The sequence below is a fragment of the Dysidea avara genome, chromosome 7 (genome assembly GCF_963678975.1).
Source record: "Dysidea avara chromosome 7, odDysAvar1.4, whole genome shotgun sequence".
NCBI lineage: Eukaryota > Metazoa > Porifera > Demospongiae > Dictyoceratida > Dysideidae > Dysidea > Dysidea avara.
In genome coordinates, this window is record NC_089278.1 from 28,315,198 (window position 1) to 28,330,488 (window position 15,291).

Genomic DNA, 15,291 nt, shown 5'->3' on the forward strand with positions numbered 1-15,291 from the left:
ACTGGCCAAGTTTCATTCTTTTGCCTTTGAAACCCTGAAAATACCATTATGGCGTTTAGTGTGTTAAGAGCCTCTAAAAATATTATCATTTTAATGAGTACTGAATTGCTGAAAACTTTCTGTGAAGGCCTGAATCAGTAAAATTCAGCTATAAAACAATATTAATGTTGTGGAGTGATTTTACCAATTCATTGCTAGCTACAGCTAGCTAGCTAGTTTCTAGATCTATGTTGTAAAAAGGCCACTAAGCTATCAAGACTGAATTATTAGGTTATAAGAATGCTTTTAACTTAAGTGACTTGTAATACCCACATATGTATACCTTAATTGGTAACTATTGTGAAGAGTATACTGTGTTTCTTAAATAAGGTTAACATTCACACTTCATTCTCAGTCTGGGATCACAGTTATTGAAACTTCCTAAACCTGAAACTCCCTCAATTATGCCAGCATAATTTGGGGTATATTAGGTAGCCAAAAGCATTGAGCATAATGCCAGCATAATAGGCACAATTTTTGTGCATTGGTTATCAGAGAAGCTGAAACTCTGCCTATTTTGCATGATGCAGAATGGAATAGTGTGCAAACTTGTTAAAAATAAGATTTAACAGTGCTAACTACATTGTGAAGAGAAGATTAGTTAAAGATCAATATACTCTAATAGAACAGTCACCGCATGTTGAAATATCATACACTACAATAGTAGTGTATAGTAGGGACCACAAAGGAGTAGGTGTGGCCCACGCCATGGGATAAGATCACCCAAAAACCAGCTTCAGTTTTCACTGATGACGATGAGACAGTATTGGTTAGGCCCAAACAAGCTTTCAGATTAAGCCGAAACCCTTTCAACAAATTGCTATGGAATTCTAAAAATGTGACTGTCTCTGGGAAAACCGGTCTTATCGCCCATTTTAAAGTATCGAGAAACGTCGGTTTTAAATATTCTGTGTGTTGTAGCTGGCCAATGGAGGTAGCTACGCATACCAAATTTTCACACGTTTCACAACAATTTCTTACCTTCCTGATCATCCACTGAAGAAGTAGTCAACAGCTAAGTTTCCCGCCATTTTAGATAGTTTTTAAACCGAGGTTGTCTGTATCAGGTGAGCTCCAGAAGGGGTGGGACGCGGGGGCCCTGGAAGGAGGGCAAGATGGTGTTCAAAAATTGAAAAGAGACGTGCTAGGATGAATTAGGCCAAGTTATAGGCCATTCAGGGCTCAGAACTGGCTAAAATGAAAGGAAATTTACAGCACAGGTCATTGTCCAACACCACAGAGCTGTACAGCCACACACAGCCATCTCCTGGTCGGCCAGGGCTGCATCAAGACCCCAGACCACTCGTACGGCTCGCCACTGTGCTCTAGAAAAGCAGCCAGCAAAAGCAGACCACTTTACTCTGGTCGACTGTGGCAGTGAAACTTGATAGTGCATTCATTAAGCTTTGTGTTTGTGTGAAAAAATCAAACTTCCTGTCTTGGGCGATAAGAACGGTTTTCGTAGATCCAGTCACAAATACTTATTTCATGGAATTTTCTACTGACTGACTGACTGAGTAACTGACTGATGCCTTCAGACAAGCGTAACTCGATAACGGCTAAGACTACGGGCTTGATTTTTTCACTGTTCGAAGTCACTTCGGCCCGACAGGTGCCTTTTGGCATACCGCAGTATGTACAATGCATTCTTCATGGACTTACTAGTGTCCTCCTTTGTACCCCATTCATCTTTGCTGACAGCGAAAAGTGTCGATTTGGTGATAGCACGTGATGGCTTCCCTTTGCAACAGAAACAAGAACGGAAATAGTCTGTATTTGTCATAGTGGCTATTTTGATAGCAGAGGTGCTTTTCAAACAGTTCTTGATTTGCACTGCTGTGTAACGGGTTGAACACAGCCGACAACGAAGCATAATGGATACTTCACTTTTCAGACAATAATTGGGGTGTACGGTGCCATTTCAGATGTGGAATGCATGGGTTCACAAGTCATAATAATTATTTACAAAAAAAGTTAATAAACAAGTACACAGAAAAATTTGAGTTTTCAACTAGAGTAGGGACCATAGCACATCGATAAAAAGTACTGAAACAAGTTGGAGTAGTGCACGATATTAAATCACAGTAAAACAATAAGAAGTGTTATATCCCTACTGTGCTCAAGATATGCCATAATGGAAATGCACAGTAGGGATATTTCTTACTGTTAATTACGTACTGTGATTTAATATTGTGCACTACTCCAACTTGTTTCAGTACTTTTTATTGATGTGCTATGGTCCCTACTCTGGTTGAACATTCCAAATTTTTCTGTGTACTTGTCCTAATAGAACATTCACAGATGCATTAGATACTCTATAATAGAGCATGCGCAGTCAAGGCACAATTTTATGTAAGCATATTATATATTTGGAGCATAATGGGACACAACTGGGCATAATATTGTTTAAAAGTATAACAGGCAATTTCAAAAGCATAATAGGCTCAGGCCTACCCCTCTGAAAATTCCCACTTAGCTTGCAGGGCCACCCTAAATTTGACCTCAGCTCTGGATTTCTTACTCCATTTTCTATATACTCCTATAAGCCTTAATTACTACCCACATGCACCTATTCCACCCAATGTAGGGCAATAGACATACTGTACCTATAGTTGGTAAAAGCTCATGAGCACCCACCAAATATATGGTAATATCAAAGAGTTGAATTTCGAACATGTGTTCACTCCCAATGGTTTTGTACTGGAACAAGCATGTTTTCATGTTATAAACATGTTTGCGCACCTGATTCGTCCATACTAAATGTATGGGATATTTTTAAAGCCTCATAACTCACTTGTTCTTGCCCATATCAAAGCGCATTTTGATGGCTTCACAGTACTACTAAATGCTTGGGCAGCTGGCCCATGTAACAAGAGTTATTAACAAGAAACAAGGGCTCAGGTGAATATATAGACTATACATAAATTTTTAGGGATTCGCTAACTTATTTAAGGGTTGAATTATAGCACATTGAGGCAAAGGAACAAATTCTACCTTATGACTCACAAATCTTGAATTGGGTTTTATAATTACCTAAGGGCCCATGAAAACTCACTTTAAAATTCTTCGTAAGACTAGTACTTCACCACTACTTAGACCAATAAACTAAATGGCTTAAACTGTTACATACCCTTAGAACATTTTGTATTGTTGGCTAAAACATTTTTTAAAATGAATTTTTGTTAAATACCGTGACCATCAATACTGAATTGATAATCAGAAGCACCATTACATGGGACACACCCCAAAAATGCAACTTTTCTATATATACTATATTCAAACTTTTGCCCAAAATGCTTTCAGGAATTTCTCAAAAATTTCACCCATTATGCTGCTAAGTTAGCAACATTTGTTACAATTATCTTGGAACATTTTAATCAGTGAATACTCCATTAGAATGCTTCACTACAAAGTGACTGTTCTATTAGAGAGTATCAATCCAAGAAAGCTATGTACAATGCATTAATTTTGAGTGCTACATTGTAGTTTCCACTGACTGCTCTATTAAGGAGTATCGATCTATTTTCATGGAATTAATATATAATATAAGCTACACATAGTTTGAAATATCTACCTACCTAATATGACAACATGATGCTGGCATAGCACTCCAGCCTATTATTATCCAATTGACACAGGCCTACTACTAAACTAGCAACACATTCAGAAAATAATACTATACTTCATTAGAAAAAAGAAGCCTCTGGGCACTCCAGATATGCATAACTCTTTCAATATGCACTGTGCATTTTATTCACTTTTGTTTGGATCATTTTGGCCATATTTAATTTATGTTCCCAATGTATTACTGTCTTTAAGTATTATACATTTACATACACTGTAGCTAGGTGTACACAAACAGGCACAAAATTAATAACACGTGATTTTCTTAAAATACAATCCTATAATTGTACAACCATGCATCTATAAATGTGCTGGTATTCTTTTTGTCTAAATACTGCTACAGTCTAAATATCACAGATTACATCAAGGAGCATGTTCTTTGTTGAGGAACTAGTGATGGGGATAACACAAAGTCAGTTGTATATTCCAAGTGTACACAATGGAGTACCTGTTGATTGTCGTGTGCTTGAAGGTCTTGCTTCAGTTGTTGGCAGCTCAGATGCAGTTGTATCTTGTGATGTAGATAAAGCTAACAAATATTAAAAACATTGTAAAAATTGTAGTAGGTAGTATCTCCAAAATCAACTCGTTAGAATTCAACAATCAAGTTTTATTTATTTTTATTACAGTGTACTGCAGGGGTCCAAGAGTTGTGGTTTGAGCATATTATTGGGGCATAAGAATTGCAACTTCTTTTGGCATATTGAAGCGATTTAAGATCACAATTGGCCTAATATTTATACAAATTCATGAGATCAGGATTCTCTAATAGAGCAGTCACCTACTCTAACATTTGGCAAAATATATAACTTTCCCAATTATATATATAGTGTAAGCGATCGAATGTCGACCAGTATCTTATGTCGACCACAGGTGTATTTAAAGTCGAATACTGAAATTATGAGGAGCTGCATGAATATTCACTAAGGTAAGGATAGTTGGTGACAACAGCTCTAGAAAGAATCCCAAGAAGTGAAACAGGCCCCAATGAATATGCAAGTACTCTATCATATCCAAATAAGCAAAATGGTGATTGAGATGCTACAACATTATGGAATGAACTTGAAATCACACTCTGGATGCACAAACAGTGAAATGGTAGCCAGTACTGGCACTGTCGTCCGTTTGAGCCATGGTACACACTAGACAAGGTCTTCTTCGTGTTTTATTTCACGAAAAACTATAGAATACTTCGTTATCACGCGGTTGTCACAGGCGATACCATATATGGATATTGATCTTGATAATTGTGGAGTCCGATAGTATCCATTACTAATCTATTCCATAAATGTAGTTACTATGGCAAAGGGAAAAACTGAGGGTCGTTGACTTAAAGCTATTGAATAATCTATTACAGTCAAGTTAAAATATGCGTGGTCGACTTTCGATACAGAGGGAATGAAACGAAAACCATCTTGACTACGTTTTGCCACGTATTAAAAGTTAGTTAAGTATAGGCACAGATTGTATTTACACTTGCAGTGATGTTAAACTAATAAGCTTTACCGTGGGTTGAATGATATTGGCTTCGTGGAGTATAACTGAATAGTGGTCGACAATTGATCGCTTACGCTATATATATATATATATATATCAAGACACACGGTAGTGTGTCGTGCGGCCCAAGAAGTCGGCGCGCAACCCCGTGAGTATATTGACAGGAAGAAACAAAACGCAATTTTCGCACCTCCGTAGCTCTGTGCTGCCTTGATGAAACAAGACAAATTTTGCTGTGTACATTCCCTCCAACTTCAGTACTCCACATTCCAAATTTGAGCGAAATCGCTTCAGGCATTCCTGAGATATGCGACTTCAAAAATTGGCTTAGTTTCTTCGTTTTTTTCTTCTTATTTTTCTTCCTCTTTTCGCACACTTACAAAAACTGCTATAAAACGCGAACGCGTTATCCGATTGCCTTGAAATTTGGCACACAGAAGGGGGGTATAAAGGCGCATCTCGGTACCAACTTTGGCTGGAATACCATAAACAGGCAAAGAGTTATGAGCGATTATGCACGAAAAATAACACCAATATGTTGTCACGCCTACAGGGTAAACCGCGTATGGAAAGAAGCTGAAAATCGGTGGGTGAATAGGTTAACTATTGAACCTCAAACCTTTTGTGGTTTAAAAGAAATCGAGCTAAAAACCAGGAAGATACAGCGAAAAAATCAACAGTATGTAACAATTACGCAATCGAGATTAGCTATTTTTTTATCTTTTATTATTATTATTATTATTATGCTTGCCACGCCTACCAGATAAACCACTTGGGGTAATGCTTTGAAAATCGCTGTACAGATGGAGTTATCATCTTAGAAAGGCTCTTCAATGGTGTAGAAGAATCAGACTTAAAGCCACGGAGTTATAACACGAAATCCAACTTGGTGTAGCAAGTGCGAGATCGAGATACTCTAATAGAGCAGTCATCCTAATAGAGCAGTCACCCTGAAGAGAATTCAAGAGATCAGTTAGAAATAAGTAACCTGTATAGAGATCAGCTACAAACAAATCACCCTGTAGAGAGTTCAGCTACAAACAATTCACCCTGTTCAGACATCAGTTAGAAGAAGTTTTCTTGTACAAAGTTCAGTTACAAACAAATCACCCTGTTGAAAGATCAGCTAGAAAATGTCACCTTGTAGATAGTTCAGTTACAAAGAAACCGCCATGTAGAGAATTCAGCTACAAACTAGTGACCCTGTAGATACATCAGCTAGAAGAAGTTACCTTGTAGAGAGTTCAGCTACAAAGAAACCATTCTGTAAAGAGCTCAGCTGCAAACAAATCACCTATACAGAATTCAGCTACAAACAAATCACCTTGTAGAGAGATCAGCTAGAAGAAGTTACCTTGTAGATAGTTCAGCTACAAACAATTCACCCTGTACAGAGCTCAGTTAAAAGAGATTTCCTTGTAGAAAGTTCAGCTACAAACAAATCACCCTGTAGAGAGATAAGTAAGAAGAAGTTACCTTGTAGATCGTTCAGCTACAAACAATTCACTCTGTAAAGAGATCAGCTAGAAGAAGTTACCTTGTAGAGAGTTCAGCTACAAAGAAACCATCATGTAGAGAATTCAGCCACAAACAAATCATGTATAGAGAGTTCAGCTACAAACAAATCTCCCTGTAGAGAGATCAGCTAGAAGAAGTTTCCTTGTAGAGAGTTCTGCTACAAACAAATCACCCTGTAGAAAGATCAGCTAGAAGAAATCACCTTGTAGAGAGTTCAGCTACAAAGAAACCATCATGTAGATAGTTCAGGTACAAACAAATCACCCTGTAGAAAGATCAGCTATAGAAGAAATCACCTTGTAGAGAGTTCAGCTACAAAGAATCTATCATGTAGAGAGTTCAACTACAAACAAATCACCCTGTAGAAAGATCAGCTATAGAAGAAATCACCTTGTAGAGAGTTCAGCTACAAAGAAACCATCATGTAGAGAGTTCAGCTACAAACAAATCGGCCTGTAGAGAGATCAGCTAGAAGAAATTACCTTGTAGAGAGTTCAGCTACAAAGAAACCATCATGTAGAGAGTTCAGCTGCAAACAAATCACCTGTAGAGAGTTAAGCTACAAACAAATCTCCCTGTAGAGAGATCAGCTAGAAGAAGTCACCTTGCAGGGAGTTCAGTTACAAAGAAATAAACCATGTAGAGAGTTCAGCTGCAAACAAATCACCTGTAGAGAGTTCAGCTAGAAACAAGTCACCCTGTACAGAGATCAGCTAGAAACAAGTCACCTTGTAGAGAGTTCAGCTAGAAGAAGTCACATTGTAGAGCTACAAAGAAACTACCATGTAGAGTTCAGCTGCAAACAAATCACCCTGTAGAGAACTCAGCTACAAACAAATCGCCCAGTAGAAAGATTAGCTAGAAGAAGTTACCTTATAGGGAGTTCAGCTATGAACAGATCACCCTGTAGAGTTTAGCTACAAACAAATCACCCTGTAGAGAGTTAAGTTACAAAGAAACCACCATGTAGTGAGTTCAGCTGCAGAAAAAACCAATCACTCTGTAGAGAGTTCAGCTAGAAGAAGTCACCTTGTAGAGAGTTAAGCTGCAAATAAATCACCCTTAGAGAATTCAGCTACAAACAAATCACCCTGTAGAAAGATCAGCTAGAAGAAGTTACCTTGTAGAGAGTTCAGCTACAAAGAAACCACCATGTAAAGAGTTCAGCTGCAAACAAATCACCTGTAGAGAGTTCAGCTAGAAACAAGTCACCCTGTAGAGAGATCAGCTAAAAACAAGTCACCCTGTAGAGAGTTCAGCTAGAAGAAGTCACATTGTAGAGAGTTCAGCTACAAAGAAACTACCACGTAGAGAGTTCAGCTGCAAACAAATCATCCTGTAGAGAGTTCAGCTAGAAGAAGTCACCTTTTAGAGAGTTCAGCTACAAAGCAACCACCATGCAAAGAGTTCAGCTGCAAAAAACTCAATCACCTTGTAGAAAGATCGGCTAGAAGAAGTTACCTTGTAGAGAGTTCAGCTACAAAGAAACCACCATGTAGAGAGTTCAGCTGCAAACAAATCACCTGTAGAGAGTTCAGCTAGAAACAAGTCACCCTGTAGAGAGTTCAGCTAGAAGAAGTCACATTGTAGAGAGTTCAGCTACAATGAAACTCCCATGTAGAGAGTTCAGCTGCAAACAAATCACCCTGTAGAGAACTCAGCTACAAACAAATATGCAGTGTAAAAAGATCAGCTAGAAGAAGTTACCTTGTAGAGAGTTCAGCTACAACGAAACCACCATGTAGAGAGTTCAGCTACAAACAAATCACCTGTAGAGAGTTCAGCTAGAAACAAGTCACCCTGTAGAGAGATCAGCTAGAAACAAGTCACCTTGTAGAGAGTTCAGTTAGAAGAAGTCACATTGTAGAGAGTTCAGCTACAAAGAAACCACCATTTAGAGAGTTCAGCTGCAAACAAATCACCCAGTAGAAAGTTCAGCTATGAACAGATCACCCTGTTGAGAGTTCAGTTAGAAACAAGGAATCCTGTAGAGAGATCACCTAGAAGTATCGCCTTGTAGAGAATTCAGTTACAAACAAATCACCTGTAGAGAGTTCAGCTACAAACAAATCACCCTGTAGAGAGATCAGCTAGAAGAAGTTACCTTGTAGGGATTTCAGCTACAAACAAATCACCCTGTAGAGAGTTCAGCTACAAAGAAACCATTCTGTAAAGAGCTCAGTTGCAAACAAATCACTTGTACAGAATTCAGCTACAAACAAATCACCCTGTAGAGAGATCAGCTAGAAGAAATTACCTTGTAGATAGTTCAGCTACAAACAAATCACCCTGTAGAAAGATCAGTTAGAAGAAGTTACCTTGGAGAAAGTTCAGCTACAAAGAAACCATTTTGTAAAGAACTCAGCTGCAAACAAATCACCTGTACAGAATTCAACTACGAACAAATCACCCTGTAGAGAGATCAGCTATAAGAAGTTACCTTGTAGATAGTTCAGCTACAAACAAATCTTCCTGTAGAGAGATCAGCTAGAAGAATTTACCTTATAGAGAGTTCAGCTACAAATAAACCACCATGTAGATAGTTCAGTTATAAACAAATCACTCTGTAGAGAGAGCAATTAGAAGAAGTCACCTTGTAGAGTGTTCAGTTACAAAGAAACCACCATGGAGATTTCTGTAATCAATATATGTGACCGGATTTGCAAAAAAGGGTCTTCCACACACATCCAATTCTGTAAACGTTGGAGACCATAACTCAGTGTTAAAGTAACATATTAACCTGAAAATTTCACCATGTATTCAGCTATAGTGGTGCTCACGACTGCCCAAATATCAAGGCAATAGCTCTTTCCAATCTGAAGTTATCAATTGTCAAAATTGGCAAATTGGATGTGTGTGGAAGACCCCTTTTCGCAAATCCGGTCACATATGTATTATACAGTATATATAATTTGTACATTTACTGATAAAATATTTAAAGTACATCTACTTCATCTTTTCTTCTTCCTGTAGTAAAGAAAAAAACATAGGTTAAAAAAGTCCCAAAGCTGGCCATAGGCCGGCTTTGGGGTATACAAATACAAAAAGAAATGAAATCTAATCCAAAACAGCCAAGCTGTAAAAAAAGTGTGCGGCCCTCAGAAAGGCTATGGTGAAAAAAGATGTGAAATCCAAGGTGGCGGCCAAGAAATGGCTGTGATGGTAGGCTAATGGTAAAAATTTTAATAACGACAATTCAGGTGAACTTTTGTGCCAAGACCAAGCGGCACCAAATTCACCTGAATTGTTGTTATTAAAATTTTTACCATTAACCTACCATCACAGCCATTTCTTGGCCGCCACCTTGGATTTCACATCTTTTTTCACCATAGCCTTTCTGAGGGCCGCACACTTTTTTTACAGCTTGGCTGTTTTGGATTAGATATATATTATACATGACCATCTCTGACTTGTTCCCACAATTTCCATTTTTTTTATTTTCTCAGCATTATCTGCAGTGTCCAAGGACTGGATCACCAAAATTTCAGCCTTCTGTGGTGAGGAGTTTTGGAATTATAGCAATTCCAGACAATAGGAAGAGCAAGACAATCAATTTGGCCTACTTTATTCCACGGACTGGACTCAAGGACTGGTCTTGTGGACTGGACTCATGGACTGGGCTGATAGCTTTCAAACAATAATCCAGGCATATATCCATCTCTTGCAACACTAGAGACACCACTATGGAGCCATAACCGCTGGTACTGCTATTCCTTACAAGTCATATGACACTAGCGCACGCACTAATGAATGCACTAATGAATGCACTTACGATACACAGTGATAAAGTGTGACAGAGGCTATTGTTGTAGCGTATATGTTTTCCTGTGTTGCTTCAGTACTTAACAACTGGCATTAGGGCTGTAGTGATGAGCCAGATTATTTGCATAGTCCCATCACCTTGCCTGGTGGTGCCACCTAGGTACCTGCTAAGAATAATTACTGGCTCATCTCTACAGCTTTAACACTAATGCTAAAGCAACAAAGGAAAACATCTACAATACAAGAATAGCCTCTATCATGCTGTACTTGCTAATACACATGTATCGTAAGTGTATTCTAATTAATTAGTGCATGCACTAGTGTCATTACTTGTAAGGAAGAGCCAGCAGTAGTTGTAGCTCGATAGTGGTGTCTCCAGTGTTGCAAGAGATGGATAGTGCCTGGATTATTGTTTAAAAGCTGTTACCAGCTCAGTCCACGAGTCCAGTACATAAGTCCAATCCGTGGAATAAAGTATGCCAATCAATTTATACAGTGACTTTAAATTACAGTAAGTGTTAGCCCTGTAATCACTTACACATATAGGTATGAAGGCAAAGAAAAAATGATGACAACCTTGTTTATGTTTACTGTATCATAAACAAACATACACGACACCTTGCATGACACACATGTACCATTGGAGCTATAGAAATACAGAAATGAAACGAAGGTTTTCGAACTCTCCATGAGCAGGCGAATAAGATACTGTATAAGTTTGAGACTTCTTTCTCTGAGTAACGCCCTGATGAAAACTTGAGTATTTTTTCTTTGTAGCTTAGCAAGCATAACAATTATTTAACAGTTTTCCTTTAAACCTGTTTTTTTCAACATGCATGCTTGTGCAAACAAGTCAGGTTTTTGCTGAGACGGTTAATGTTCTCATCTCAGCAAATTTTGCACACTTCTCAGGTTCTATGTACTGTTTCTCTATTTTCTATGGCAACAAAAGTGTGGACTGTCAAAGTTTCATTCCTTTATAACGAGCCTTGAAGATATACTATATAGACATTTGGAACAGCAAGAAATTTGATTTCTACAGCAAATGTACAGCAAACAAATTACAGGAACTTAATAATCAATCACAACTCACAGCTAAAACCAGCTACTAAGACAACTTAGACCTGACTCAATTTATTTATAAGCTGGTGAATCCATCAATGTAGCTCAGTGTACACACAAAAGAAGACCATTTCATTACAATGGTAAGCTCTATTTCTACTACATTATAAGTAAGTGACCATCACAAGTAAGCGCACATATATGTACCATTTGCATGTTGAACAAAATCAGATTTTCTTACTCTCCATGAACGAGAAAATCTGATGGTGTACTGTAAATGGGGACAGTTTTGCAGTTAAAGTATGCAGACATTATTTGTGGTGAATAACACATAGTAAAATCATTTAAATTTAGCAGGGAAACTTTTCCAATTTGTTTTGAAACTGCAGAACTTGTATTATACAGTATATGCTTTATAGATTATGAACTTTGTTTCACCATGTAGTAAAGTGATTAGCGTAAATAACACTTGGTAAAATCATTTCAATTTAGCAACAAAACTTTTGTGATTTGCTTTGAAACCACAAAAGAATGCAAAATTTTTCATCCCATATACGGTATATGATTTTGAGCTTTGTTTCAATGAGTAGCAAAGCAATTAATAAAATGACACAGAACTTTTAAGAGGCACACAAATGAACTGACATAGGCAATAAAAGACAATACTTAGGGTCAAACCAAGCAAGAAAATAATGGTGACCAACTGTTATCTACTAATCTAACTATTACAAACATTATACCTGGATTGAAGCTGTACTAGGGCTGAGCGATACTGCCATTTTAGTATCACGATCGATACTAAAGTCACTATTCACGATACTGAATAGTTCACGATACTTACAAATAAGTCAATTATAGCTGGTGCCACACAGCTTATTGCTCAGCATTCCTGCAGGAAGTCCTTATAGGTGATAGCAAACTAGCCACTATCATCCTTGTTTACAGTAACAGTTATTGTAACACATACTTTGAGGTTGTTATGGTGTTCACACCTCTCTGCAGGGGAAACCAGATGGGTGGACTTTATCATTTACAAGGATTCTTAGCCAAGTACTGCATAACAAATGGATTTTTAATGACAGTAATGTACAGGCATGATATCACGATAGTTAATAACAAAATATCGCGATATCGATACTTTCAAACTATTGCGATATCGATACTTTCAAAATATTGCGATATATCGCTAAAACGGTAGTATCGCTCAGCCCTAAGCTGTACTACAAGTGTTATCGAGGTAACAAAACTTCTTAGTTTTGTGGTCTGAGACCAAACACAAAAATTTCCTATGATGTACAGGCATAACTATACAGTGTGATTGCACTGATCATGTTGTGCAATTGGAAACAGTGAAAGTGGAAACTGGAAATGCAAAGTGGAAATGAAAAATAGAAATGGTCAAATCGTCATATAAATGTACCCTAGGACAAAACCTTTGTTTAGTGGCCACCTCCTAATGACCACCTTCTTATAAAGACCACATTGTAATTTAATCTCAAAGATAGCTAAGGACCACTTTGTGGTCACCTTTGATAAAGACCACCTCTTTTTTACATGGTAATATTTGGTAAGCTTCAAACATATATTTCATGACTCATATCAACGTCATCTCTGTCCACACTTCTCTCAAGTCATATACCATCATTGCTTAGTTTGTACCAGCATAGATATGGTACCTTACAAAAAATATATTCCATGTAAGTGAAATGTAGCTAGTACACTACAACCTACTGCATCAACAAAAAATGAGGTCTCATAGGAGATGATGACCTAAAGAGCCTAGTCTTTTTAGTTGTATCGCGGATTGCGTGACCGTTGTCAATCAGTTTTTTAGGTCAATGATATCACATGAAAAGTAACCAATCGAAAGCCATTATAAACTGAGTTTAAAATTATAAGTTGGCTGATTCATGCAAGCTGTTACTCATGTCTGTATCCTATTCAGTAGACTTGAGGTGGCGAATTGTTTGGCAACACGTCATGTTGGCAAAGCCTGTTGATGAAGTAGCGCGTATGCTATTCGTCAGCGATAGAACCGTCCATCGGTATGCTGAGAGATTTCTTGTAACAGGGCATGTCCATCCATTTGAAAGGCGTAATGGTTGTTATTGCAAGTTAAGTGATGATGATCAGCTATTAGTACTTGAGCTGATTTCGTGCCATCCTGGGATATACCTGAGGGAGCTACAGGCAGAGTTGCAGAGAGTGCGTGGAATTGTAGTGGATGTATCAACTATATGTTGTACAATTAGAAAGCTGGGTTTGAGTCGTCAACGGATTACTCACATTGCATTGCAGCAATCAGAAGTGAAACGTGTTGAATACGTGGCTGAGATGTCAGCATTTGACCCTTCAACGATAGTATGGATTGATGAAACTGGGTGTGACAGGAGAAGTACACTTCGTTACTTTGGATATGGGATTAGAGGACTACCACCACAAGACTACCAGCTGCAGCTGAGAGGTATGCGATATTCTGCCATTGGAATATTGTCAATGGAAGGTATTCAGGACGTGTACATTACGGAGGGAACAGTAAATGGTGATGTTTTTCTGGATTTCATATATTCGCAATTGCTGCCTATCCTTAGACCTTTTGATGGAAGAAGCGTAAATTCCGTGGTGGTGATGGATAATGCATCAATTCATCATGTCGATGATGTTGTTGATGCCATTTGTAGCATTGGAGCTTTGGTTAGATTTCTCCCACCATACTCACCAGACTATAACCCCATAGAATGTGTCTTCGGTGAGGTGAAACAGTACATGCAGGCCAACGATTTGCTAGTGGATACATCACTCTCCATACCCACCATGCTACTGATGGCATTCCAGTCTGTATCAGTTGAGAATTGTAGAAAATACATAACATACTCAGGGTACAAGTAGCCAGTACATACTGTGACACACTAACAAAACAATTTCAAAGTTTAAAATCATGTGTAAAATGTTTTTGTTGGCAGAAAGCACTAGGGCTTAAGCTTTGTCAACTGCTCCAATATTGGCTTTTTCTGCTCCAAGAATTCTGACTCATTCAGAGCACCACAGTCATAGAGACCATGCAAATCCTTCAGCTGTTGAAGATAACTGACCCTCAAGTTAGCAATCTTTCCAGGAGACACTGTAGATGACCCTGGGGTATCAGTATCACTTGTTGGCAATGGTCTCTGTGGTTTTGGTGCAAAATTCTTTGCTACTTCTGCCATTGCATTACTTAGAGCTTGCACAGAACTTGACTGTTTGTAACGACCACAAAATGCAGGTATCCCAGGTGGTTCTTCTAAAGACCTATAGAATATACAATGATCCATATTCAGTGACCACCTCAATAAGACCACCTTGTAACTATACAATACTAGCCCCTAACACAATTTACATGTGCTTGATAACCTCCAATAAGGTCACCTCATTATTCTCATTATTGAGGCCAAGACTTACTGTATAGCCTAAATATTTCAAAGGGCACGTTTTTCAAGGTTGAGCAGTGTTACCTAGTTCATGGAATTGCAAACATTGCCAAAATGTATTAGACTATAATTATGGAGGTCTAAATATTTCAAGGATAAAATTTTTGTTGGTATCCACCAAAATCACAAAAATTCCCCCTTGAAATATTTAGGCTATACAGTACAGTCTCACATAGCTATATAGGTGGTCCTATTAAGAAGGTTTAACTGCAATTGTATACATAAATATTATACATCACAAACGTACTTGTGAGTTCCCACATCTACCATTTCGGCCCACAACCTGTATTGAATCTTGGTGAATGTGTCACCATGCTTTTCT

General features: G+C 38.1%; 1 protein-coding gene across 2 annotated transcripts in view; it reads right to left on the reverse strand.

Moving 5' to 3' along the window:
* Positions 1 to 3,838: 3,838 nt before the first annotated feature.
* LOC136260531 (uncharacterized) overlaps positions 3,839 to 15,291 on the reverse strand; it is a 106,286-nt gene continuing 94,833 nt past the window's right edge. For both annotated transcript variants that reach the window (XM_066054301.1, XM_066054300.1), the window contains exons 15-16: positions 4,112 to 4,192; positions 3,839 to 4,053 (exon numbers count right to left, since the gene is read on the reverse strand). In XM_066054301.1, the coding sequence (XP_065910373.1) occupies positions 4,022 to 4,053; positions 4,112 to 4,192 (113 nt within the window). In that variant the 3' untranslated portion in view covers positions 3,839 to 4,021. The remainder of the gene's footprint in view (positions 4,054 to 4,111; positions 4,193 to 15,291) is intronic.